The following is a 27,090-nucleotide window of genomic DNA, read 5'->3' on the forward strand; positions in this document are numbered from 1 at the left end:
GCTTTCACAGAGGTCAGCCGGTAGTGTTGAGAGCAAGCAACCTATTTCACCAGGCCAAGTGGTGGAGAGAAAACCAGACAGAGTTCACTGAAGATATCTGGAGAAATAGAAAGAGCTTTCTTCCATCTGTAATGTGGTTCCTCTTCTGGGATGTCTTGATATGATCATATTTTGTTTACAGTTTGGACCATATACCATCTGTTAATTTATTAAAGGAATGTGTTTCCTCTTGCTTTCAAGCCATCTATACCCAGGTTCTTTGAGACCCAGATGGACACGCCCTCACAGGGATTGAGTGACTCATTCAAGAGAAATGGATCCATTGTCCAAAAGGACATTTAAAGATGGGTCCTGAAGTATAATGCTGTCTGTGATATTCCTGATTCCAGCAGTATCACCAGAGTAAACAGGTTTCAGTGGAGCTTCCAGGCTAAGAAGCCTACGAAGAAGGAATCAGCTGTCCACTTCAGAGGAATCGGTCACTGCACACCTGTGAACAGCATTGAAAAATTGTCAGACACCCAAGGCCAAATGGATAGAAGCAAAACTTTGTCAGAAACAGTGCTGGAGGACAGAACTTAGGTCAGAAAGCCCTCAGAATATGACCGTCGATGAGCTGCCTGCTCAAAGGAGGGTCAACCAGAATGACATGAATGGAGTAAAGTCTGTGAGAATAAAACCACTGGGGCCTTCGTTTATTGATGGGGCACAACTCAAAATGAGAAGAAACAGCTGTAAAAATCTAATAATTGGAACTTGGAATATAAGCAATCTGAATCTAGGAAAATTGGAAGTCATCAAAGTGAAATGGAACATGAATATGGATTTCCTAGGTGTTAGGGAGCTGCCATGGACTGGTATTGGCCATTTTTAATCAGAAAATCATATGGTTTACTACGCCGGGAATGACATGGTCAAGAGGAATGGTGTTGGGTCCATCACCAAAAAGGGCATTTCAAGATCTATCTTGAAGTACAATGCTGTCTGTGATAGGATTACATCTGTCCCCACTTCAAGGAAATCCAATCAATATGACTATTATTCAAATGTATGCACCAACCAGCAAAGCTAGTGATGAAAAAAATTGAAGAATTCTGCCATAGTTTTAGTCTGAAATTGATCAAACATGCAATCAAGATGTATTGATAATTACTGGCAATTGGAATGCAAACGTTGGAAACACAGGAAGGAACAGCAGTTGTAAAATAAGGTCTTGGCGATAGAAATAAAGCTGGAGATCTCATGACAGACATTGCAAGACCAGTGACTTATTCGTCACAAATCCCTTTTTCAACAACTATCTACATGGACTTCTTCATATAGAATACACAGAAATCAAATTAACTATATCTGTGACAGGATGTGATGGAGAAGCTCTGTATGAGCAGGTAAAACCAGGCCAAGGGATGACTGTGTGTGGTAGTTACATAATCTTGTGTCAACTTGAGGATATTAAGAGTGAAGGGGTGTAGTCTAGCCTGTCAATTAGCCTGATGATGCTTCCTTGTGGGTGTGGCCTTCTTATGAGGATTCTGGGAACTTCCTCTCTTTCTCCTGGGAGGCCGGCCACATTCTCTCTCTGCTTCACCTTCCTGTTGAAGAGCCAGCACTGAGACACTTTCACTGTCATTGGACCCACAAGACTTTTCACCCACCGGCCTATGATCTTCCTGCATTTGGCATCATTTCATCATGTACTGTGTGAGTCTGAAGAGGAATATATGGACTAGTATCAGACATATGGGCTAATATCAGACTTATGAACTTGATCAGGACTGGGCTGGGATGTTTTCTCAATATCCAATTGCTTTTTCCTATAAAACTCTCTTTTATACACATATGAGTACATCTGGATTTATTTCTCTAGTCAATCCGGTCTAACACATTGTGGAACACACCATCCATTGCTTATATGGGAAGTTCAGGATAAAACTAAAGACTGGAGCAAGTCCACCAGAGTCTAAATAAGATCTTGAGTCTATCTCATCTGAATTTTGAGAACATCTAAAAAACATTGACCACTAATGACAGAAGATCTGATGAGCTGTGGAAGCAAAACAAGAATATTTAGTGACCATTAAAAAGACAGGAAAGAGATAAAAGCTCAAACTGATGTCAGACAAAACTCTGAAACTTGAATTTAACGGTAGAGTAGCTCAATCAAATGGAAGAAACCGTGAAGTAAAGAGCTGGATGGGAAATTTCAAAGGGCAGCTTGAGAAGACAGTCAAATATTATCATGAAATGGACAAACCAAAAAGGAAGAACACGTGCATATCTTAAACTAAAAGAACTCAAGGGAGAAAAAAAAATCAAGTCTTGAGTTGCAATACTGAAAGATTCCATGGTAAAAGATGAGGCAGGAAGCATCAAAATAAGATGGAAAGCATATTCAAAATCATTGTACCAAAAAGAACTAGTTAACAATCCACCATTTCAAGAGCAAGAACCAATGGGGCTGAAGGAAGAAGTTCAAGCTGCACTGAAAGCATTAACCGAAAATAAGGCTCCAAAAATGGATGGAACGCTCGTTGAAATGTTTCAACAAGCTGACAAAACACGGAAAACACTTACTGGTCTATGCCAGGAAATTTGGATGACAGCTACTTGGTCAACTCATTGGAAGAGGTACGTATTCGCACTCATTCCAATGGAAGGTGACTGAACAGAATGCTCACATTATAGAACAATATTACTGATATCACATGTAAGTAAAATTATTTTGAAGATCATTCAACAATTGTTGCAGCAGTCCATTGATAAGGAGCTACTAGTTCAGGCTGGATTCAGAAGAGATCTTGAAACAAGGGGTATATCATTGGGACATATCAGGGGATATGGCAAATGGATCTTGGCTGAAAGCAGAGAAAACCGAAAAGATGTTTACTTGTGTTTTATTGACTGTGCCAAGGCATTCAACTGTGTGGATCATAACAAACTATGGATAGTCTTGAAATAAATGGGAATTCCAGAACATTTCATTTTGCTTATGGAAAATTTATACATGGATTGAGAGGCAGTTGTGTGACTAGAACAAGGGAATACTGTATGGTTTAAAATCGGGAAAGGTGTGCTTCAGGGTTGTATCCTCTCTCCATGCTGATTCAATCTGTATGCTGAGCAAATAATCAGAGAAGGTGGATCATGAAGAAGGATGTGGCATTAGGATTAGGAAAGGCTCACTAACAACCTGAGATATGCAGATGGCACACACTGGCTTGCTGAAATGAGGAGGACTGGAAGCACTTGCTGGTGAAGATCAAAGGCTACAGTTCTCAGTGTGGATTACAACTCAATGTAAAGAAAACCAAAATCTCCACAACTGGACCTGTAGGTAACAGCGTGACAAATGAAGGAAAAATGTCAGTTATCGGGGATTTTGTCTTGCTTGGACACACAATCAATACATATGGAAGCAGCAGTCAAGAGATCCAACGACACATTGCATTAGGTAAATTGGCTGCACAAGACCTCTTTCAAGTATTGAAAAGCAAGGATGTTACTTTTTTAAAATTTTTAATTTAAGGATGTTACTTTGAGGACTAAAGTGTTCCTTATCCAAGCCAGGGTGTTTTCAATTGCCTCATACACACTTAATGCAAGTTGTACATTGAATAAGGAAGACCAAAGAAGAATTGATGCATTTGATTTATGGTGCTGGTGAAGAATATTGAAGGTACCATGGACTAGCAGGTGCATAAGCAAATGTGGTGAAGGAAGCTGATGGTGCCCAGCTATCAAAAGATATAGCATCTGGGGTCTTAAAGGCTTGAAGGTAAACAAGCGACCATCTAGCTCAGGTATGGATCAGATATCAGGCATCAAAGAACAAAACATCATATCATTGTGAATGAGGCAGAGTGCAGATTGGGACCCAAGACCCATCTGTAGGCAACTGGACATCCCCTTACAGAAGGGTCTCAGGGAGGAAATGAGCTAGTCAGGGTGCAGTGTAGCAATGATGAAACATACATCTTTCCTCTAGTTCTTTAATGATTACACACACACACACACACACTATCATGATCCCAATTCTACCTTACAAATCCAGCTATTCACTGGTACAGATAAGAACTGGAAACACATGGAATGCAGAACAGATAATCCCTTCAGGACCAGTGGTGAAAGTGGCGATACCAGGAAGGTGGAGGGAGGATGGGGTGGAAAGGGAGAACTGATTACAAGGATCTACATATAACTTCCTCCCTGGGGGATGGACAACAGAAAAGTGGGTGAAGGGAGATGTCAGAGGATGTAAGACATGACAAAATAATAATAATTTACAAGTTATCAAGGGTTCATGAGGGAGGAGGGAGTGGGAAGGGAGTGGGGAGGAAGGAGCTGATACCAAGGGCTCAAGTAGAAAACAAATGTTTTTAGAATAAGGATGGCTAGAGATGTATAAATGTGCTTGACACAATGGATGGATGGATGGATGGATTGTGATGAGTTGTACAAGCCCCCGATAAAATGATTTTTAATTAATTTAAAAAATTAAAACAAAATAAAACGTACCACAGACTGCCAAAAGAACCAACAAATGTGTCTTGGATGAAGTCAGAATCCTCCTTAGAGGCAAGGATGGTGAGACTTAGGTTCATATACTCTGGACATGTCAGGGGAGGGCAGTCTCTGGAGAAGGGCATCGTGCTTGGTAAAGCCAAGGGACAGCAAAAAGGAGGAAGGCTCTGGCCAAGATGGGCTGACCCAGTGGCTGCAACAATGGTCTCAGAGAACAGTTGTGAGGCTGGCCCAGGACTGAGCAGTGTGTCCCGTTGTTGTTCATAGAGCCGCTGTGGGTTGGAACGCACTGGACGCTGCGGCAGAGGCTAGGACAGGATAAGTGGCCAAAGGCTCTAGACACGTGAAGCTGAGAGGCTCTGACGTGGCATTAAGACATGCCTGCTACAAAGGCATAGGATAGATTTTCTTTCAAAACGAGGCTTACTCCCTTTGCATTTATTGATGCAATATGATGGGTGGGTGTAGTCCTCACTCTGGCATCTTATTTTATGTTATGCTTTCTCTATTGAGTGCCTCCTTTGTTTTGTGGCTCCCTGCTCTCTGGTGCGTGTGTATGTAAGCATGTATCTATATTTTCCTTCCGGCTATTTCCCCACAAGTGAGCATGCGATTTCTCCTGGAACCACCAGGCTTTGTCAGGACAAGATGTGTCAGATATGGTAAGATGTGATCTCATGCATAAAGCCTACGACTCCACACACCAATGCACTCCCTCTTTGTTTCACTGCTACGCACACGTGCACAGCTTTAGTGAGACAATTCCTGAGAGAGCTTCGATTTGATCAGGGTCATTGAGAGCCAAAAGCTGCATGAAGAATTTCTCATGTCTGAGGCCAGGAGGAGTGTTCTGCATACCAGCTCCATGGCCCCCGTGGTCTCAAGCCTGGCTCCTTTCCACTGCCCACATAGCCCAGTGTAAGGGAGGCACTCGCTCTAGGGCATATTTCCAGCTCTAGCTTCACTCCTTTGGGGCACAGCATCAGATGAGTCAGCACAGAGTGTGGCCAAGTATTCCTGGAATTCTTACCACCGTAGCACAGCTGGCAACAAGCTAACCATGTATGGACATGACACAAAAATGCCCTTATATCCCACTAACCCAAATGAAACCTTCTTGTGTCAGCTGCTGCCGGGTTGGTTTTGATGTGTGTCAGAGAAGAACTAAGCTCCATAGGGGGAATAGATGGCCAGGCCTTTCTTCTGAGGGGCTCTAGATGGAGTGAAACCTCCAACCTTTGGCAGTAAAGACCATTAATCATTTGCACCACCCAGGGACTGCATATGACATGTTCCTCTTCTTAATGTCCCTTCACCCAAATCTCACTCTAATGTCACTTGATGTGTTACACAGGGTTCTCTAGAGAAACAAAACCAGATTGCTAGTAATTTTATATATATTTATAAAGATAGATAGATAACACAAGAAATGAACAGTGAAATTATAAAGCAGTACAAATGGCTCAGTGCAACTCACTCCCGTGAGAGAGTTGTGAGACACTGGCAGTCCTTCAAGTCTTGAGGGCCACCAGTTCGTCCTCTGTAGCGAGAGCTGGGCTATATATCCCCAGGCAACAAACAGCAAGGCAGGTCCCCAACTGTCACTAACCGTCAGTCCTCAGCTCCAGAGATGTGCATTCCAATCATGTGGTCTTAAAGGGACCTCAATTTAAAGCGACACAGTCCACCGGCTAATCATCCCACAGGTAGTGTAGCCTGTAAATTGAGACACAGAACAAGCACAGCTGGTCAGATGATCAAAGAGCAAGAGACAATAAAAGCGAGACTCACCAAGCCATTTATCTCTCTGCCCTTCAATTAATCTCACTTGTGTTTATCGGCCAGGCTGGCACAATAAACTAACTATCTCGCTTGACATGAAGCAAAGGAGACCTCTTGGCAAAGAAAAGAGAGTGGTCTCAACTTCAGCAAAACTACTTACCATTGAAAATGTCACAAAGCATACATACTCGTGTGAACACACTGTCAGTTCCCCCATGGCACAGAGGGGTCCAAAGCTTACGTTTTTGTAGCCGAAATTCCATTTGTGCCAACAATAATTTCAAAAACAAAAATAAGTTGCTGTTGTTTTATTATTGGGGGCTCATGCAATGCTTATAACAATCCATACATCCATCCTTTGTGTCAAGCACATTTGTATACCTGTTGCCATCTTCATTCTCAAAACATTTGCTTTCTTAAAAATAAGTCTCAAAGGAAATGTGATGACTCCATATTCAGAACAAGAGGACTCCGTTGTTGAATATGAATGCCGAATGCTACTCTCAGGACATACCTGCATGCTGTGTTTCCAGACAGATGTTACACCTCAGGGCGTTTGGCTTAAAGTTAAATTGTGCCATTGAGCCGATTCCAGTGTAGAGTGGCCCTACAGGACAGAGTGGAACTGCCCCCAGAGGGTTTCCAAGGCTGCCACTTACCAGGAACAGATTGTCCCATCTTCCCTCACAGAGCAGCTGGGGGGTTTGAACCACTGACCTTTCAGTTAGTCATCAAGCGCTTAGTCATGGCTCTGCCAGGTGTCCTACGAGAACATAAACTGCAAAGTTAAATGCAAAAAAAATCTAACAAAGTTCTATTTTAAATGCTTCCTGGTTCATTTAGATTTCTCTGCCTTGGTGGTGCCTGGTCCACCTAGTGAGCTGACGCAGCAAAGTTGCAGAACCTGCGACCCAGAGGAGATTGGTCTTCCCAAGTGTAGTGCTTTCCAGCATTGGTGGCGAGTTGGTCTGCAAACAAGGTCACCCCTTCAAATCCACCCAGCTCTCTGCAGGAGTGAGATGAGGCTTTCTACTCCTGTAAAGTTACCTTCTCAGAAGCGCATCCTTTGCTATGGAGTCACCGTGGGTCAGAATGAACTCGGTGGCAGTGAGTTTTTGGTTTGTCCTACAGAACTTCCTGCAGTGATGGGCAGCTTCTGAATCTGCACTGTCCAATACGGTAACGACTGGCTGTTTGTTGGTACGTACTGAGCCTTCCAAACGTGGCCAGTAAGACTGAAGGATGGAATTTAAGTCTTCTTTCAGTTTAATTAAACAGTCTTAACTGGCTGCTTAAATTTGGAGCCACGGTGTAGGGGAAGATGACACAGAAGGAAGGTAGGAGGAGGGCAAGATAGCCAGGGAATCAGCCTGGGAGTGTTTGGGGGCAGGAGGGCCCAGGAAGGACTAGCTGTGCCCTGAGGGCTCCTGCAGGACTCTTCTGTTTCCTCCTTCTCTGCCTTTTACTGAGAAGGCAGAGAAGGTCAGCCAGGGGTTGGGCTAACTTACCCAGGAGGTACAGTAGCTGGGTCTCCCTTGAGAAAGAAAAACCCGAGAACAAATGGTTGCATTCGAAGATGGTGTTGGCAGAGAATAGTGACCACACCAGGAACTGCCAGAAGGACGGACGGATCTGTCTGAAAGAAGCACAGCCAGAGTGCCCCTTGGAAGTGCGGATGGCAAGACTTCGTCTCACGGACTTTGGACATGTTCTCAGGAGAGACCAGACTCTGGAGAAGGACATTGCGCTTGGTAAAGTAGAAGAGAAGCCAAAAAAAAAAAAAAAAAAAAGAGGAAGATCGTCAGTGAGCTGGATGGACACACAGGGGCTGCAACAGTGGGGCCAAGCCTAGAAATGACGGGCCAATTGTGAGGATGGCACAGGGCCTGGCAGAGCTTCAGTCTGTTGTACATAGCGGTTCTAAGAGCCGGAATTGACCCCAGGGCACTTAACTAACAACAGCATACACATAGAAGAAAATTATATGAATTATATACATATATTACAGACATATAATTTTCATAGATCTCCACATAACAAATATGTACAACATACACTAAAAGATTTAAAAGTTATATTTCATCACTATTGGCATCAAGATGAATAGTATATATCAAAATAATTTCTTTGACCTGAAAGTTCCTTTTTCTTTCTGCTGACATATGCGTATGCATATGTATGTTGTTGGACTTTTGGCGGAACGAAGCACTGCCAGGTTCTGTGCCAGTCTCACAACTGTCATTATGTGTGAGCCCATTGTCGCAGCCACGGAGTCAACCCATCTCATTGAGGCGCTTCCTCTTTTTCGCTGAGCCTCCACTCTATAGAGCCTGATGTCCTTCTCCAGAGATCGGCCTCTCCTGAACGTGTCTGTATTAGGTTGGGTTTGCAGGAGAAGTAAAACCAGTGATGCTCATTTACATATAAAAGGGAACTTGATATCCAGAAGGCGCCCCAGCCCAGTCCAACTCAAGTTCATGGGTCTGATGCTAGCCAAGCCCTCTGCAGACTCACAGAGCTGCAGCAGTGAAGTGGGAAGCAGGGAGCTCACAGGCCAGTGGGTGCTGAGTCATATGGATCCAAGGTCAGGGGATATGTCACAGGACGCTGACAGTTCTCCAGGTCAGCAGCTCACATGGGGTCACTCTTGGAGGCAGACTCAGTGAAGTCCCAGCCAGGAGGAAGCGAAGAGCCAGAGAGAAGAGAGAGAAGAGCCTCACTCTCTTTCTTACCCCCTCAAAGCAGCAGCATCAGGCTGTGACCTGATTAATAGCTTCAAGTTAACAAAAAATTAAATGGCTACAAATATCCAAAACATGGGAACAAAGTCTCACCATCCCCAATGCTAAGGACATGCTGGTGCTCATCCAACAGAGGTTTGTTTATTCTTCTGGGAGTTCGTAGTATCATTCTTCACCAGCGCCAGAGCTCAAAGGCATCAATTCTTCTTTGATCTGCATTATTCATTGTCCAGCTTCCAAAGGCATCCAAGGCAACGGAAAAGAGCATGGCATGGGTCTGACAGGTCGCCAGATTAGGGATCAGGGGGTTGACTCCACCAAACGCCTACCCTAAGCGAAAATTAGCTGGTCATGCCACAATAAAGGGGTGGGAAAGGAATCAGGCTCACATTAGACGTCCGAGGGGACAATTCAAAGCGGACCTTGCTCAGATCCTGGGACATAATACATCACACGCGTAGTCCTGAATATAGCATGCTCCTGAAACGGAGCATGCGCAGACTACACTCACCTACTTAGGTGCAGGCGCAGGTCAACCTTCACAGGTCAACCTCACAGGTGCCCATGAACTTAGCCATCAGGCATGGTAATACCCACAACCACGCCCCCTCAAGGAATGTAGGAGGGGATAGCAGCAGGGCCAGCTGTGTGTCTCTTGGTGGTTCCGCTCTGCTGGCACCACGCTCTGGTTCCACTCGCTGCTTCAGACACTGGTTTCACGTGGGTTTTAGCGCTCTCCGGAAGTGGCCTTCTTCAGTGGGGAAATCTTGCACAACCTCCTCTCAGCTTTGCATGCTTTCCAGAGATAGTGGGTACCCTTTGAGACTGTAATACCTGAAACTCCCCTTTCCCTCCTAAAAGTAACTCGGATTATGAAAGTGCTTCTGCCCCATGAATCCTTTCAGCGTTGAGAAGAGCCAAGGTAAACCAACCCAGAAATCTAACAGGGCAGACGCACCTTAATCTTCAACATGGCATTTTTGTTTTTTCATGCTTTGAGGAGCAGATTTCCCCAATGCAATACGTGATTGGGTTTCCTGACTTTCGCAGACCTCGATTGTGAATCCCAGGAAAATGCAATCCTGGACAACTTCAGTCTCTTCTCCATTTATCATGATGTTGTTTATTGGTCCAGGAAGGAATCTTCTTTTCTTTACAACAACAACCACAACTCCAGTTGGTGCTGACTCATAGCAACCCGACAGGGCAGGGTAGAGCAGTCCCTGTGGGCTTCTGAGACTGTAACTCTGTACAGGAGTAGAAAGCCCATCTTTCTCCTGCGGAGCGGCTGATGGTTTCAAACTACTGACCTTGCAGTTAGCAGACGAACTTGTAACCATTAGGCCACCCAAGGCTCCTTGTTTTCTTTAAATTGAAACATCATTCATATTGAAGGCTGTCCTCTCTGATCTTCATCAAGTCCTTTTTGCTTTCAACAAGATTGTGTCACCTTCAAATCACAGCTTGCTAGTGAGTCTTCCTCCAATCCCGATGCCATAGTCTTCTGCACATGGTCTAGCTTCACATGCTATCTCTTCAGCAAACAGAGTGAGTATGGTGAAATGTACACCCCTGGCATACACCTTTCCTGGTTTTCTTTTTAATTGAACTTTTCAGTGTGAAGTAGGTGAAGGTTTACAGAGCAAATCATCTGTTGTATATTCACTATCTCATCAAACCTCCCAATGTCTTGACCTTTCTTTGGTGAATTGAAATCACACGGTCTCCCCTTGTTCTGGTCCAACAACTGTCCCTGGCTACAGGTTCCACATGAGCACAATAGATGTTCTGGAATGACAGTGCTTTACAATGTTACCCATGTCCCAATGTTCTGATCTACGCAAATGCCTCCACATTGTCAATAAGACACAAAGATCTTTGTCTAACTACAAGGATATTTATTTGGGGGGAGGGGGAGGATGGCTGTTGTCTGGGGCCCACGGAAACCCTGAGGTGAGAGGGGGAGGGCACACAGCGCTCTCACACTGTCTGGCTACCTCCCTTTGAAAGAGCCCTTCGGCCAGAACAAGGTCTCCCTGGATAGCCCCACACACTCCTGGGCTCACTCCCAGGACAGGTTTGAAAAACGATTCTGCCTTCTCTCTGCCTCAACCTGAGGGCCACTGTGCCAGCACAGGAAGGGATGGGCAGTGGTAAACTCATCCAACCCCCTTTTACAGAAGAAGGAGCGTGGGCGCAGAGAGGTTGAGGAGTCCGTCCAAGCGCACACAGCTGCATCCAATCCTTGCTCAGGTTCCCAGGCTCAGAGTTATTTGTCCCAGAGCTCTGGAGCCCCTTCCTCAGCCACTGTGGGACCACGAGAGGGCACAGGTCGGCATAGCGTCATTCCTGAGGGCTGTCCCCCTCTTCCCCGTTCCTGCTCCCCCCAAACGCATCCTCCTACATATCTCCTTTGTGCGTGTGTTGGGACAAGGGCCTCCCTCCCCTCGCAGGGAAGGAGGGAAAGTACCCTGAGCCCGCGGACGCAGGTCCCTAACCCGCGATGGGCGTCGCGCAGGAAGCCCGCTCCCAGCGCGCCGGACCGGCGGGAATGGAGCTCGGCTCCTTTAAATCCCGCCCGGGCGCGCCCGAGCGGAGCCGCGCCCTTCCCGGACCCGCAGCCCCGGCCCGGCGCGTCTCCGCCACTCTCTGCCCCGCGCCTCTGCTCCCGGGAGCCGGCTCGCGCCTCGGGCCTCCCGGCGCGGCCATGAGCCGCATCTACCAGGACGGCGCCCTCCGGAACAAGGCGGTGCGGAGCGCGCGGCTGCCCGCCGCCTGGGACCCTGGCGCCCACCAGGGGTAGGCCCCGCCGCCGCCTCTGGGAGCCACCCCAACTCCGCCACCCCAACTCCCCAGGCTGCGGGTGGCACGGAGGAAGGGAAGATTGGGGTGCCCACATTGCCCTCTCGGGCCCGCGCCCCGCAGCCCGAGCTGCACCCCCTGAGACAAAGATGCGCAGGGCCACAGGCCGGCTTGCCCGCGGGCTCGGACCTGTCCCGACCTCTGTCCCTCCTCCAGCGCGGGCCTTTGCACGGGTGCCCACCCCCTCTAGAAAGGACCGCGCCCTTGGGGTGCCGGTGGGAGTTGGCGAGTCCAGGGCAGAGTTGGGTGCAGGAGAGCCCGCCCCGGCGGATATCCAGATCCTAAAAGCAAAGGAGCCCTTCCAGTCAAACTGACACGCCACTCACACCCCTGCCTGGAGCCGATCCCGCGCACAGCGACCTGGGAGCACGGAGTAGAACCGCCCCGTGCGTCCCGACGCTGTCAGTCTTCAGGAAGCAGGCTGCCCAGCCTTTTCCTTTGGAACAGCCGGTGGGCCCCTGTTTTCTTTTAGCAGCCAAGTGCCTTAACCATTGTGCCACCAAGACTGCCTGAAACCCAAATGCTACCTCCTGTTTTGTATGTGGTGGTTGTGACAAAATAAGAGTTGTTTTCCAATCGTGATTTCCTCCCCCCACCCCACACACCTTGTCAGCCTCTCTCCCATTTCTGCATTCCCAAAGAGGGAGCCTCCGGTGCTGATTTTATGCAGAGTGGAACCAGAAAACCTCGGGTTCAGCTGATCTCACGGGCCACCCTGCCATCTCAGTCTGGTCAGGAAAATCCTAAGTCCCCGCATCCCCGTTTCTCCAGCTCCACCAACCACTTCCGTGTTAGGTTGTTGAGGAGCACTGCTGGCGTAGTATGCTGCTAACCCAAGGTCAGAGTTCAAAACCACCGACTGCTCAGGGGAAAGTTGAGGCTTTCCACTCCTGAAGACATTGACAGTCTGGGAAACCCACAGGGGGCAGTACTGTCCTGTTCGAGAGGGTCACTAGGGGTCAAACTTGATGGCCCTGAGTCATTAGGTCGTCCCCTATGTGATGTGAATGACAACAGAAATATATGCACGGCTTTAAAGTCAATGAGAAGGGATGATCATAGATAGCCCTTTAGAAACACCCCCCCCCCTGCCCAAAATTGTTTTTCGGTTAATAAAAAGGCAACATCCTTTATATGTAGTAAACGTTTTGATAGTTTACAAAAACCCTTCGTGCCCACGGTCTTTGTCACCTGAGGAGCAGTGGGGAGTGCTGAATGTGTTCTCTGCCTATTGTATGTAAGACTGAGTTCTGGGCTCTGCAGGGGGGCCCATTGCTTGGTCTCAACAGCACTGCCCTCTGGTAGTGCCCTCACTTGCACACCCACTCTGGGATAATAAAATCCACCCCTCTCACCGCCCCCCATCCCCCCACCCCCACAGGTCAGGATCTTGCTTCGCGGATCTTGGGCCATCACACTGGAAGGGGGCTATTTTCTGGCAGAGCTGACCCATCCCTTCTCTTCCTCTTGTCTCAGGGGCAACGGGGTCCTGCTGGAGGGAGAGCTGGTGGATGTGTCACGGCACAGCATCTTGGATACCCACGGCAGGAAGGTGCGCTGCTTCTGGGGTGGCAGCTCGGCGCTGGCTTTAGTCCTTCCAGAAGTCGCTCCCTGCTCCAGGCTCTGCCAGTGCCGAGGACTGGGGAGGGATGCAGCTTCTTCACTGAGTGGTGCACGGGTTGTTGGGAGATGTGTCCCAACACCAACACCAACCAAATGTGGCTGAAGATGGGAAGGGATCCATTCAGGCCATGCTGGGCAGTGTGTGGCCAGGAGGAAAGGCCCGGGTCGTAGCTCAGAAAACAGACCAGGCCCTGGACCCAGATAGTGTGATTGGGCTGAGATTGGGAGCCTGAAAGCAGGAAGGGGTGAGGTGGATGCTTCAGGACTCAGCTTGTGGATGCCCTGAGGAGGGCCTGCAGGGGTGACTTATGAAAGGAATGGGGCCAGGAGCCTTGCTGGGCATGGAGTAGAGGAGGGGAGGAAGGCAGGATGGGTGGCTGGCTCTTTGTTCTTAGAGTCTAGGGCCCAGATCCCTTCCCTCTGGCCTGGTACTTCCCACTGCCTCAAAGTAGCAGGCAAGGTCAGAGAGGGCAACCAACGACCTCACCCCTCCTGGGTACCAGCTCTGATCCTGGGCAGTTGTGCGCATGCCAGCCCTTGGGAGTGGGTTATCATAAATGTACCGCTACGTTTGTTGTTTGCATCTCTATAGAAGCAGGGCGGCTCTTGGCACCGACTCATCTTTTTTCATTGCTGTTTGCGACTGGGCATCTAAGAATGTTGGGCGTTTACAAAGCAGGTCACCTGTGTGGACCTGGATCTCCACTGGGTGCACATTGGTGGCAGGGACTATGGGAGAGGGCTGCTGTTTTCTGGGCTTTTATTTCCACGCTTCATGTGACCTCTCCGTTGTTGACAGTTAGTGACTTCCCATCTCCTTGGAGCCCCTGCCACTGTTGCTCTCTCTCATGTCCAAGGTGACATCTTACACAGCCATCTCTTTGCTGTCGCTCGTTGCTGCGCCAAAGGATCCCTGCCTGTCTGCCAAATAGAATCCCAACCCAGAGCGCCAACTGAACGGCTGCCTCCAGCGGATGCTGCTTGTTCTGAGTGTCCGCGCCACCCCATGGCATGACCCGGATATGTTGACAAGGTGACTCGTTGATAGTAGCACCCTGTCAAGGTGGCCAATGGTGCTACCCAGAGCCTTTCTCTCTACCCCATGAGAACGCCCCCCCTCCCAGCCCCCCACTACTTTGATGCCAAGAAATGCTTTGCTTCGCCCTTCCTGGCCATGCCAATCTGGAGTCCTGAGCCAACCTTCTCAGGAGAGTCCATGTGCACGCCCATGCTGAGGCCGAACTTCTGCTAGGGCTGACTTGTGCCCAGGCAGGCAGGGTGCTCTCCTCAGCCCGCTCCAAACTTGCTTCCTCCAAGTTTCTTGGTGAAGCTAGAGCTAAAAAAGCAATGTCCAGTCAGGTCGAGCTCCTCCCTTGGCCATTCCTGACCTCCCTCATCCATATCCACTCACCTCGGCTAGATCCTCAGGAACGCCAGTCCGTCGTGATGGGCTCTCCGACCTACCCCTTCTGACTGCCCCTCGCTCCAAAGCTCATTCCTGCCCTGTTGCCAACTTGTTTCCTGAGAGACCCTCTGGGGTCTTTGCTGCTCCGAAGGATTCCTTCTTATTTACCAGATAAGCTCCCAATGCCAACTGGGGATCTGCCTCCAACTGATCACGCTTGCCTTCCTAGCCTCGGCTTCCCCAGGTCTTGGCCAAGTGGCTCAAGGCGCTCCACTGTAGGTGGGACTCTAGATTTCTGTGTACCTGTCTTGTGTTTAATATCTATTCTAGTCCCTTACCTCTGCACTTGCAGGTCTCTCTGCTCTCTGAGACTTCACCTTCCTCAGCTCTCCCAGGAAGTGGGCATCTCTTCATCAGTCTGCTGGCATCATGCGTTGGCCTTTTCTTGTTAGACTAGCCGGCAAATAGCAGCTAGGGTTCGCTTCCCGCTTAACACCGTGCTTGCTCCTCCCCAGGATCCCATTGAAGCCTTGCAGCATTCCTAAGGGTAGCCATCACTTCACCCCTGGCTCGCAGAGGATCCTGGAGCTTGGGAGGCTGGGAGTGATTTGTTCCAGGTCATGAATCTGTTGGAAGAGGCAGAGGGGCCACTGGGCCCAAGGTCTTTCTCAGTACCTTTCCCATGACACGTTGGCTGTATCCACTTCTGCTTTATGGTGTTCGGGGTGCTTCATGCTTTGTGCTTGGCTCATGGATTTTTGCATGTACTTTCTATCCTGGTCATGTGCAGGCCTTGTGCCCACCCTACTATGGACCTCTAAACCTCAACTCGCAGCCATCTAGTAGATTCTGACTCATACCAGGCCTGTAGGACAGAGTAAAACTGCCCCCTGTGAGTTTCAGAGAGTGTAACTGCTTCCAGGAGTAGAAAGCCTCCACTTTCTCCTATAGAGTGGCTGGTGATTTCGAACCGCTGACCTTGTGGTCAGCAGCCCAACATGCAACCCACTACACCACCAGGGCTCATTGTGTGCTCTACTGAACACATGAATGAATAAATGAATGAATATTTGAATGGGGGACATCAGCCCAGCTTGAATATTTTTTAGAGCTGAGGTGGGACTTGAGGGTTAAGGTGAGGTTGAGGAGGGCCATGCCCAGAGCCCAGGGGAGTTGTGTGTTGAGGTGAGCACAGTGATGGCAGCCTCCTCATTCTCTCTCTGCCGGACCACAGGAACGCTACTACGTGTTGTATGTCCAGCCCAGCAGCATCCACCGCCGCAAATTTGACCCCAAGGGAAATGAACTTGAACCCAACTTCAGCGCTACAAAGAAGGTGAACACGGGCTTCCTCATGTCATCATACAGTAGGTATCCTTCCACCCTTCTCCCTCAGGGCCCTCCCACAGGGCGTTCTTCCTTGGCCCCTGAACCTCTCAGCCCCTAGATAATATCTTCCCAGGATGGTTAGCCTTGAAGCTACCTTGGGACCAGGGTCCTGTCTAGCTTTCTATTTCCCTTCCATCTTCTCCTACAGGCTACAAGACCACCCATGACCTGGCTCTGGACTCTTAACTGGTTGTGTCCATCTGTTTAGGTCATGCTTCTTAGTGGTTTGATAAACACTAAGTAAACAGTCTCCATTTTGTGATCTGATGTGAGTGGTCAATCCATTGGAAGAGGCATTTATTCCCTTGTGGGAATGGCCTGCATCCAACAGCTGTAGATGTTTTGGCAAAGCCTACCCTTTCTTGATCCTGTATCTGATTTGTCATCCTCTGACCTCCTGGTCTGGGGACTTGAGCCAGCAGCCTTTCATCTGACTTGCCGATTTTGGGATTTGTTAGCTTCCATTTTGAATCATGGCATTGGCAAACATATTGACTATACCATGGACTTCCAGAAGAACAAATCAAATTGTCTTGAAAGAAGTAAAACCAGGATGCTCTGTAGAAGGGACGATGTCTAGACTTTTATCTTGTGTACTTTGGACATGTTATGAGGAGACAATAGCCCCAAGAGGAGAGTATCGTACTTGGTAAAGTGGTGTCAGTGAAAAAGAAGACCCTCAGTGAGATGAATTAACACAGTGGCAGCAACAATGGGCTCAACCTTAGCAGCTATTGTGAGGCTGGTCCAGGACGGGGCCGCGTTCCGTTCTATGGTACATAAGGTCACTGTGAGTCGGAGCCGGCTCGAGAACACCTAACAATAACAACAACCCCCAAAACCCTGCGAGCCAGCAGCCTGCTGCCTGACCTGCTGCTTTGGGGTTCTTCCGCCCTTGTAACCATGTAAGTCAGGAGAAGCTTCCAGTAAGAGGGGATCCGTAGAGCATCTGGAGACCACTAAAGTTTGTTCCTGCTTCAGCAGATCCTCCCTACCTCTCCCCAAAGCAGTAAGACTCAGGATCTGGAGAGATCCCTGCCTGGCCTCCATTGTTTCAGGAGGAAGGCAGAATTCTGTAGTGAGTTTGGAGACTGACTCGTTGTGTGATCTTAGAGCAGTAACTTAACTTCTCTGAGCACAGGTTTTCTCATCTGTAACATGGGAATCTTAAAGATGGAGTAACCCTCACTGAGATTTACTGGTCAGGAAGATACTGTGCTGACACATGCTTTACAGGCCTCATTTCGTTTACAGCTGCTGTCAGTCCTGTCAAACAGGCACATTTTCTCCCTCCTTTTCAGGCGCAGGGCAATGAAGTAATTTTCTCTAAGCTCAGATTCATGAGTACCCACAGGCCTGCTGTGCAGTCTGTGAGGGGTGACTGAGGCAAGGCATCTAGAGCACTCAGTCACAAAAGACGCTCTGTGGGAGTAGCAGAGGGAGGAGGAGAGTCGGGCATAGGAGGAGGAATGGAAGGGGTAGCTGGCTAACTCCATGAACAACTGCCCCCTTTGCCATGAGACCAGAACTGGAGCGTGCACAGCGACCATTACCGAACAGCTGATTCCTCAAAGACACTACAGGAATCCTGATCTAAACAGGGATTATATGGATCAGAAGTTCAAATTCTCAGGGACTCCAGACTTTCTGGAGCCATGGAGGCTAGATGAACCCCTGAGCCCAGGGCCCTGAGATCATCTTGAAACCTGAAACCAAACATAGGTATCCCCGAAAGTTTTTTAGTGAAGACTGTTTTGAGCAGTCTGATCAGTCAAGATCAATCTAGATCAGTGGTTCTCAACCTTCCTACTGCCATGACCCTTTCATACAGTTCCTCATGTTGAGGTGACCTCCAGCCATGTTTTCATTGCTACTTCATAATTATGGAAAAATGTAATTTTGCTACTGTTATAATTGGGATACCCCTGTGAAAGGGTCATTCGACCCCCAGGGGGTCGCGACCCACAAGTTGAGAACTGCTGATCTATAGGGTATTAAATTGACAACAGCTACTCTTGTGGATTAGACAAGAAGCATGGGGGCGGGCAGTGAGTTTATGGTGATGCAGAAGGGACACTTGGGGAAAAGGAGGCCGGGCATGGCGCCACAACTTGAAGAATGTAATCAATGTCACTGAATTGCTGGTTGGGGTTCCAGTTCATACGAGCAATGACTGATGACTGGTGGCAGATAAGTTCTCGTAGTAATATCGTCTTAGTTTCGTGAGGTACCTTCAGCAAAAGGCATACTTCTATGTCAGGAAAAACCATTTTGAGGTCAGGGCTAATATAAGATTTTTAGCAAAACTTAGATGAACATCTTCTAAAATCACCGAAGCTTCGTAACATAGATAGGCTGTCCTACGTAAAACAATAGTTTTTAGAAGCACCAAGAATTTTGAGGAATGCTGGAAAAATTTACGAAATGAACCCCAAGAGGGAAGACAGTCAACCCGGTGAATGAAGAAACAGCGTCCGAAGAGCAGACACTGGTCGAAGACTATAGGATGACCATTGTTAAGGTAGCTCTTGGAGTTGAGCTCTCACTGGCTCGGCGTTTTCAGTGGTAAGTGATCAAGCTTTGGGTTGAACGGTTTCTAAAAGCACTGCATGAAGATGGGCTGGCTCGAAGGGCTGATCTTTCCAACAAAGCTGAAGCTCCTGAGGACGAGCCTTGCCGCTGCCAGTCCAGTCCCGAGCGAGCGGCGTGCGCCAATCGAAACGGTGGCTTCTGAGGGAGCTGCGGGGCCAGTGAAATGAAGGCAGAGAGATCAGCTGAGAAGTTCTAGTGCCGAAATTTTTGGATTCCAAAGAGGTCATATTGGTAGATTTTCTCAGACCTGGTGATTGCGGAACTTATTTTGAGGAGGATTTCAGAAAATTGAAAACCACAGTGGTGAGGAAAAGGCCAAGGAAGTTGGACCAAGGGGTAATTTTACCCATCAGCTGTGCAGCTGCTCCGTCTTTGAGGGTAGCAGAATGGCTTGTGAAAATCTCATTGGGGTGCCTTACCCCATCTACCCATGGCCCTACCCCTGGTCTGGCCCCTTCAGGCGTCCTTTTGTTTCCCAAACTCAAAAGGATATTTCAAAGAAGAATGATTTGAGACCCCAAGAAGGCCAAAGCTGCCATTTTGCCCTGGTGTAAATCAGAGAATGCAGAATGTCTGGGAGATGGAAGCGCCACCTTCCGAAGAGGGTGGACCTAAGTGTGGACGACATACTGAGAAAACGGTAGCTTCGCGATTTGATGTTTCTCTTGAAGAACATTTTCTATGACTTTCTAGCCATGCTTTTTGACTTACCCTCATATTCTCAGGAACAGAAATCAAAAGAAACGTAAAGGGGAAAAAAAGAAGAAAGAAAAGGTAAACATAAGCCCTTTGTAAGAACTTCAGGAGTCTTGGTGACATAGTGGATTATGCCTTGGGCTACTTAACCACAAGTCCAGCAGTTCAAACCCACCAGTCACTCCGAAGGAGAAAACTGAGGCTTTCTGCTCTTGTAAGATTCACAGCCCCAGGAAGCCACAGGAGCAGGTCTCCCCTGTCCTGCAGGGTAGCTTTGAGCCAAGCTTAATTCGATGGCAGTGAGTGTGTGTTTTTGTTTCTGTAAGTGAATCGATAATAACCCATCCAATGCTGTCTATCTGCAGAGGTAGAAGCCAAGGGGGACACGGACAGGCTCACCCCCGAGGCGCTGAAGGAGCTGGTCAATAAGCCAGAGCTGCTGGCACTGACGGCGAGCCTCACCCCAGACCAGACCGTGGCCTTCTGGATGCCCGAGGCACAGATGGAAGTGATGGAGCTCGAGCTGGGGGCCGGGTTACGGCTGAAAACGCGGGGAGATGGCCCCTTCCTGGGTTAGCAGTACAGCCTTCCTGCTGACATAACTTCTTGTGTGGGAGTTGAGGACTCCTGGTCCCCTTCCTGAGCCTTTCCTCGGAGCTCATGGCCACTGGCTAGTCCAGTCTCGGTGGGCCCCAAGTCACTTGATATTTATTTTAAAATTCCTGGACACATGCCTTTGGGGTCTTGGCCTGGATGCCCTGGATTCCAGAGTGTTGTCCAAGCCCATGGTTCTTGTGAGCAGCCTTATAGCCTAGTAATCTAGTGCAGTGGTTCTCAACCTGTGGGTCGTGACCCCTTTGGGGTTCAAATGACCCTTTCACAGGGGTTGTCCAATTTATAACAGTAGCAAAATGACAGATATGAAGTAGCAATGAAAATAATTTTCTGGTTAGGGGGGTCCCCACAACATGAACTGTACAAAAGGGTCGCGGCATTAGGAAGGATGAGAACCACTCAGAGACTCCCTCACCACACCCTGGCCGAGACAGTACAGAGGACAAAGGCTGAATCGAGTCCCACAGGACCCCCCACCCCAGACGAAGCCCTCCCCTTCCCCGCAGTGTTTCCCACGCAAGGCAGAAGGCCATTCAGCTTCTCTTCTTCTTTCAGAGTCATTAGCCAAACTGGAGGCAGGAACCGTGACCAGATGTAATTTTGCTGGGGATGGAAAGACAGGCACTTCCTGGACAGACAACATCATGGCCCAGAAGTCTTCAGAAGGGGCCACTGCGGAGGCCCGCGAGCAGGGAGACGGCGCAGAGGACGAGGAGTGGGTAGGTCCGGGAGACGGCTGTGGACCTGGCCTTGGAGTGCTCCTCTCTTCGGGTAGTGTTGTGGGACGAGGGGAGGACAGCAGCTCGTTTATCGGTCGTGATAAGCTCCTCATGGAATTCTGAGGGGTGAGCCCAAGCCTGACAGCCACGGTGAGGGGGACCTGGACGGGCAGTGTCCCCGTTCCGCTGCTTGTGGCGTTGCTGAGTCACAATGGACTCCAGGGCACCCTACATCCACGCACCAGAAACATTCCTACAAGGTTCCGGGGGCACACCCTCCGTCTCAGTATCTGGTGCTGCCCGAACAGAAGCCCCATTCGCGAATGGCTTCAAGAGCAGATGTGAATGTGCTCCCCTTTGGAGGCTCTGCATCCAAACCGGGCCTGGCAGGTAGACCCTTCTGTGAATCTCTTAGTGCGCAGCGTCCATTGACCGCTGTCCGTGTCCCTTGGCATGTCTTTGCATGAGTGCCGCTGTGGCTACTTTCGTAACTCAGAAGTGATTGGGTTTAGGATCCACCCTACGTTGGATTTTCTCATTAACATAAGAACAGGAAAGGCAGGTTGCAGCCCCAAAAATAGATGTCTCAGGGGAGACAGTTTGACCTGGAACCTTTCCGAGCTGGGTCTGTCTGCATGTATGCCCCAAAGATGTAAGGAAACCAGGAGGATTGGAAGAAAGGGGTACTGAGGAGAGCCTGCAAAGGCCAGTAAATCTCTCAAGCATTTCCACTGCAAGTGATTGCATTAGCCGGGCCGGGTCAGGCCGGGCCGTGGTGCAGGCGCATGAGTGATTGGCTTCTTGTTTGAAGTAGCTGGGAAGTGACTGGGTTGCTCCTCACTAGTTTTTCCCCCTGGGTCAGCCTCCTGGTTTAGCATCAGGCTGCAGGCTCTTCACAGTTGGGTTGTTTTCCTAAACTGTATTTCACTCAAAGATTTGAATCGCTATCAAAGGCCCCAATTTGAACAGTAAAAACAAAAATGTTTCCCAACAGGAAAATGAGCCATTTATCTAGGTGATAAAGATGCTTTTTATCTATCTATCTATCTATCTATCTATCTATCTATCTATCTATCTATCTATTTATTTGGGGGTGACAGAGAAAGCAAGGCCAGATAGAATTGAGAGTCTGGATTCTCTTTTGTCTTGGGACGGGGGATCTGGACTGCAAAATCACTGAGAGCTGCCGGCCTGGCTCCAGGGCGAGCCTAAGGAAGAGAAGCTGTTTACCCAAAGACTCACTAACATGCTTTTACTAAGAGCTCTCTCTTTGTGTCTCTGCCCCCTTGGGTTTCCCCAGGATGCCTGAAGTTCATGGGGGACAGCAGGCCTCCAGGGCCCCACCAGAACCTGCTGTGGCGCTGTTGAGAGGTTCTTCCACCCACTTCCACTCTGGAGCTGAAGACAAAGAGCAATCCACCTGAATCAGCCTTACCTGATCCTTCCTACCCCCATCTTGGAACACCCTTTGGATAAGCTCCTCTCGTGGGGGTGGGGGCATACAGTGGCTCAGGGAAGGACCCTCCCTGGGTGAGAATCTAGTCTTCTTAGACCTTTTCCATCCTGGCCCATGATCTGGAACTTATTTTGAGAGACAGGTGGTAGACAAGTCTGGGGCAGTCTGAGATGAACTGGCTTGGTCTTGGTGCAGAGTTGGGGAGCATCCATTGGTCAGAATGGTGGGGGAAGTTTCCAGGGGGCACTTTTCTCTGTGCCTGCGATTCTTCCTGCTTTCTTTCCACACACCCACACCGTCCCAAGCCCCACACTCTGCATTGCAGCCTCTGCTCTCCTGCTCCCAGCCTCCTTGTCCCTGTCCCTGCTTCCTTCCACTGATCCTGTGCCCCCTCCGAGTTTCCTGTCTGCTGCTTCCTTCCTGGGCTGGTTCCTGGTGAATGCTGTTCTCTGCGAGGCCAACAGTGTGCACTCTCACTCCCCATCTCTCAGACTCACTCTGCCAGGCTGCGTTTTTGAAAACACTTCTGTTGTTGTTTTGTACCTTGGGAACTTTTTAATAAACAAGTAAATTTTCAGAAAAGAATTCTTCCAGCGTGCTGAGTTCTTGTCGCGTAAACAGTGTTCCAGCTGAGTAGCGTCCCGATTGGAAGGACTCCCATTTCTCGTTGTTCTTGAACTTTGCCTTGCTGGCTAGTGTACCCAAATGCAGATCCGAGGAGCGAGAGGGAGTTAAGTGTACATGTCCTAAGGAGGAGTAAGGACTGGGGGGCACGTAGATGGACCTTGCTTGACTTGAGGAAAGACAGGGGGTGGCGGTGAGCTCACAACGATGGTGAATTAAGATGACAAGGAGTCGGGGTTCCCTAGTGGGTTATGCTTTGGGCTGCTAACTCCAAGGTCAGTAGTTACAAAACTGCTCCTCAGGAGAAAGATGAAGGCTTTCTACTCCCGTACAGCGTTACAGCCTGGAAGCTCCACCCTGCCCCATAGGTCACTGTGCGTCGGACTGGGCTGGGTAATGGTGAGTGCTTGATGTGAGGATCCATAGTCTCGGACGTTGGAATCAAATTGATAGCAGTGGTTGGGTTGGACTTGGTTAATATATCAAGAAGGAGCCCTAGTGGCACTGCCGGCTGCTAACAGCAAAGTCAGTGGTTCAAACCCACCAGCCGCTCCAAGGGAGAACGATAAGACTGTCTGCTCCCATAGGGATTCAGTTTCAGAAGCTCAATGTGTCAAGGAGTCCCTGTGTGGCACAAACAGATCACACACTTGGCTGCTAACTGAAAGGTTGAACATTCAAGTCTACTGCAAGGCTACTTGGAAGACTGGCCTGGAAATTTACTTCTGAAGAATTAGTCATTGAAAACCTTATGGAACGTAGTCTGAATTGACACACCTGTGATTTCCTTGAATCAGCATCAATTAGATTCCACCTGGGCGACCATGCCAGATGCTTTCTGTGATAATAGCTCCAGCCGCCCTCTGTGAGTGCCCCCGTGTGCTGGCACTGTGCTGGGAACTGGCACGATCTTATTTGTAATTTCCACAGCAATTTCAGGAGTACCTATGATTATTAGCTCAATTTTTCTCATATGAAACTGAAGCTCAGCAGCTTCATAACCAATATGAAGGGCTTCAAAAAAGCTGGGGGGGAAATGGAATGGAAAGTGAATACACTTTTCCCACAAACTTTCTGAAGGCCCTGCATATGTAGGAGAGGACTTCAAACCCAGGCCATTTGGCGGCAATGCCAATATTAATGATCACACCTTTCGGCTTCTGTGTGTATATTACAGAGGAAGAACGAGGCTTCAGAGAGATTGAGCAGCCGAGCCAAAGTCACTCAGCTACTAAGCAACAGAGCCAGAACTCAAATCTAGAGTTGTGTGAATGTGGTGGTTACATAATCTGTCAACTTGCTAAGGGGTGGAGTTCAGCCTGTGTGATGGAGATAAATAGCTCACTGGAGGCAGGAGAAACTCACTCTCTGTATTCCTGATGACAAGACACATGGAGTTAGGCTAGAGCCCTGGAGCTGGAGGAGGCACGTGGAGACCCCTGCTAGTGCTGAGATGCTTCCACCGCCACTGGATCCATAAGACTTGCCACCCACTGGCCTATGAGTCCTGCATTAGGCATCATTGGTTGTGTTTTGTGAATCTGAAGAGGAATTTATAGATTGGTATTGGACATATGGGCTAATATTGGACTTATGGACTTGATTTGGACTGGGCTGGGATGTTTTCTTAATGTGCGATTGCTCTTTGATATAAAGCTCTCTCTTACACACAAATGAGTGTCTATGAATTTGTGTCTTTAGTCTACCTGGACTAACACAGTGAGGCAAGACTTCTGCTCCTTCCCTGTGCTCTCCTACTGAAGAGTGGAGGGCACAGAGTTCTATGAAACAGGGTTGTCATCCCAGACTGCAGGGGGCTTGCTCAGAACCTTGACAGCTAATCTTTCCCAGCTGGGCCCACCTCTGTTGTTATCAATAGGTGAATAATTAATATTGTATGTCCAGGGTTCACTGTCATAGTTCAAACATTTGTTTGTCCTCCAACCTATTTATGACTCGGCTCAACTTAATGGCCATGAGGCTTAGGATTCATACGTTAGCTGGCCGCCTGGAAGTCAAGAGATCAAAATGATGCGTTCTGCTGCGTAACTTTGCTCCCCCGAGACATCTTTAGAGTGTTGAAAAGCAAAGATGTTACTTCGAGGACTAAGGTGCGCCTGACCCAAGCCGTGGCATTTCTAAATGCTTCATGGGCATGTGAGAGTTGGACACTGAATAAGGAAGATCGAAAAATAATCTACATGTTTGAATTGTGCTGGAAAGGAATACCGAAGATACCGCAGTCTATCAAAAGGACAAACGTGTCTGTCTTGGAAGAAGTACGGCCAGAGTGCTCCTTAGAGGCGAGGATGGCGAAACTTTGCCGTGCATCCTTTGGACATGTTGTCAGAAGAGACAAGTCCCTGGAGACGGACACGATGCTTGGCGAAGTGGAGGGGCAGCGAAAGCGAGCAAGGCCTTCCAGGAGTCGGACTGACACGGTGGCTACCACAATGGGCTCAAGCATGGGAAGAAGGCTGAGGATGACAGAGGACAGGGCAGTGCGTCATTCTGGTAGGGACAGGGTCAGCACAGGTCGGGCCTCGGGGACAACTTGAAGTCATAGGTCATTGAGAAGTAAGCCTCTCCTCTCTTTGCCTCGCAGTCTCTCACCTCAATGGTTGTCGTAGCCACCTCACTGGTGTCTTAGAGCTGCCCCGAGGCTGGGACCTTGATTGTGGGAGTGGTCAGGGAGAGGGTTGAGTGAGAGGAGGACTGGGAAGCCTGAGCAGAGGCACTAGTGGGGGCATCCTGTTGCTCAAAGCACTGTGGCCAAAGGGTATGGCAAGTTCTGTGGGCAGGTGACCATCCCACCTACCGAGGACTAGTCTTGGGAGTCTGTGGCAACACCGCACGCGACCGAGAAGAAACAGCGACTGTGGCAGGAGCGTGGAGAATGAATAGAGTTGGATGTGTTGGAGGTGGGCAGGGCACCTTAAGCATGTTCAAGATTGGGCCTTAACAAATGATCCCATAGAGCAGAGGCGGGGAATGTCAGGCCCACGGGCCAGATAAAGCCCATCACGCTTCACCAAAAGAAAGCAACTCCAGCCATCACATTAGGGATGAGCTCATACAATGTTTGACTAGTGTGGCTTGCAAACCAGGTTATGAATATCCAACTGGCCCTTGACAGACAAAGGTTTGCCATCCTTACTGTAGAAGGTGGTATGTTTCACGTGACTGCAGGGAACCTGGCGAGGGCTCCAGTGGTTGGTTCTACAGCTCTGGCAGTAGAGGTGGGAAGAAGAAATGATTTGAATCAACAGGACTTGGGGAGCAAGATGCCCAGATTCTGGGCGAATGGAGGTACTGGAGGGTGGGGGTGGGGAAAGCCATAGTTCCTGTAATTCTAGGAAGTATTGGGAGTCGAAACCAGCACTCCCTGGGAAGGGAAAGCTTGGGGGTAAGAAGTAGGGTTCTAGGCTTAGCAGGTATGGCCACTGAGGCAGAGCCCTATCCTGGCACTAGGAAGTGGGGAGCTGCTATGGCTCAGGCTGTGTGGGTGTCCAGGAAACTTTCTGACTCTGGTAGAAGAGCCAGTGCTACCAAACTCAGCCTCAGGCTCCCACGAAGATGGTGAGGTCATGACCTTTGACTTCTCACCTTGTTTAGCACTGGCTCAGGTATCAGGCAGGCCCAGCTAATGGGTGGAGCATTATTAGATGCACATCTCGGTCAGGGAAACAGGCAGGGGATAAAATCCTGTTCCAGGGCACCCCAGATGACGGATTCAACTGTGCTCCCCCCCACCCTCACCCCCGCCCCAGATGGATGTTAAAAATCCCAACTCTGGTTGTAGGAGACAAAAGAGAACATACACACCCAGATCTCAAATATTTACAGATAACCTTTGTTTAGCATTGAAGAGGACAAAGACAAAGCCCCGCCCATCACCTGGACGAAGGAGGCCATCAGCATGAGGTCATAATGGAATTGGCATCTTGAATAGCACATAGGAGTTGTTTGGGGCACAAGAGACCCACCAATTTCAAATACAATTTAAGAAGAGCATTTAAGTCTTAAAGAGGACAAAGGCACATCATCCAGATGAGGGAGCCCTTA

At 48.9% G+C, this 27,090-nt stretch overlaps 1 protein-coding gene across 1 annotated transcript; it reads left to right on the forward strand.

Moving 5' to 3' along the window:
* Positions 1 to 11,715: 11,715 nt before the first annotated feature.
* LOC142456733 (arpin) lies at positions 11,716 to 22,986 on the forward strand. Its single transcript, XM_075557967.1, has 6 exons — positions 11,716 to 11,843; positions 13,383 to 13,458; positions 16,169 to 16,301; positions 19,977 to 20,183; positions 20,782 to 20,945; positions 22,246 to 22,986. Exons 1-6 carry the CDS (start codon positions 11,752 to 11,754, stop codon positions 22,252 to 22,254), a joined length of 681 nt encoding a protein of 226 aa, XP_075414082.1. The 5' UTR covers positions 11,716 to 11,751; the 3' UTR covers positions 22,255 to 22,986.
* Positions 22,987 to 27,090: the final 4,104 nt, after the last annotated feature.

This window comes from Tenrec ecaudatus, chromosome 9 (genome assembly GCF_050624435.1).
Source record: "Tenrec ecaudatus isolate mTenEca1 chromosome 9, mTenEca1.hap1, whole genome shotgun sequence".
Classification (NCBI taxonomy): domain Eukaryota; kingdom Metazoa; phylum Chordata; class Mammalia; order Afrosoricida; family Tenrecidae; genus Tenrec; species Tenrec ecaudatus.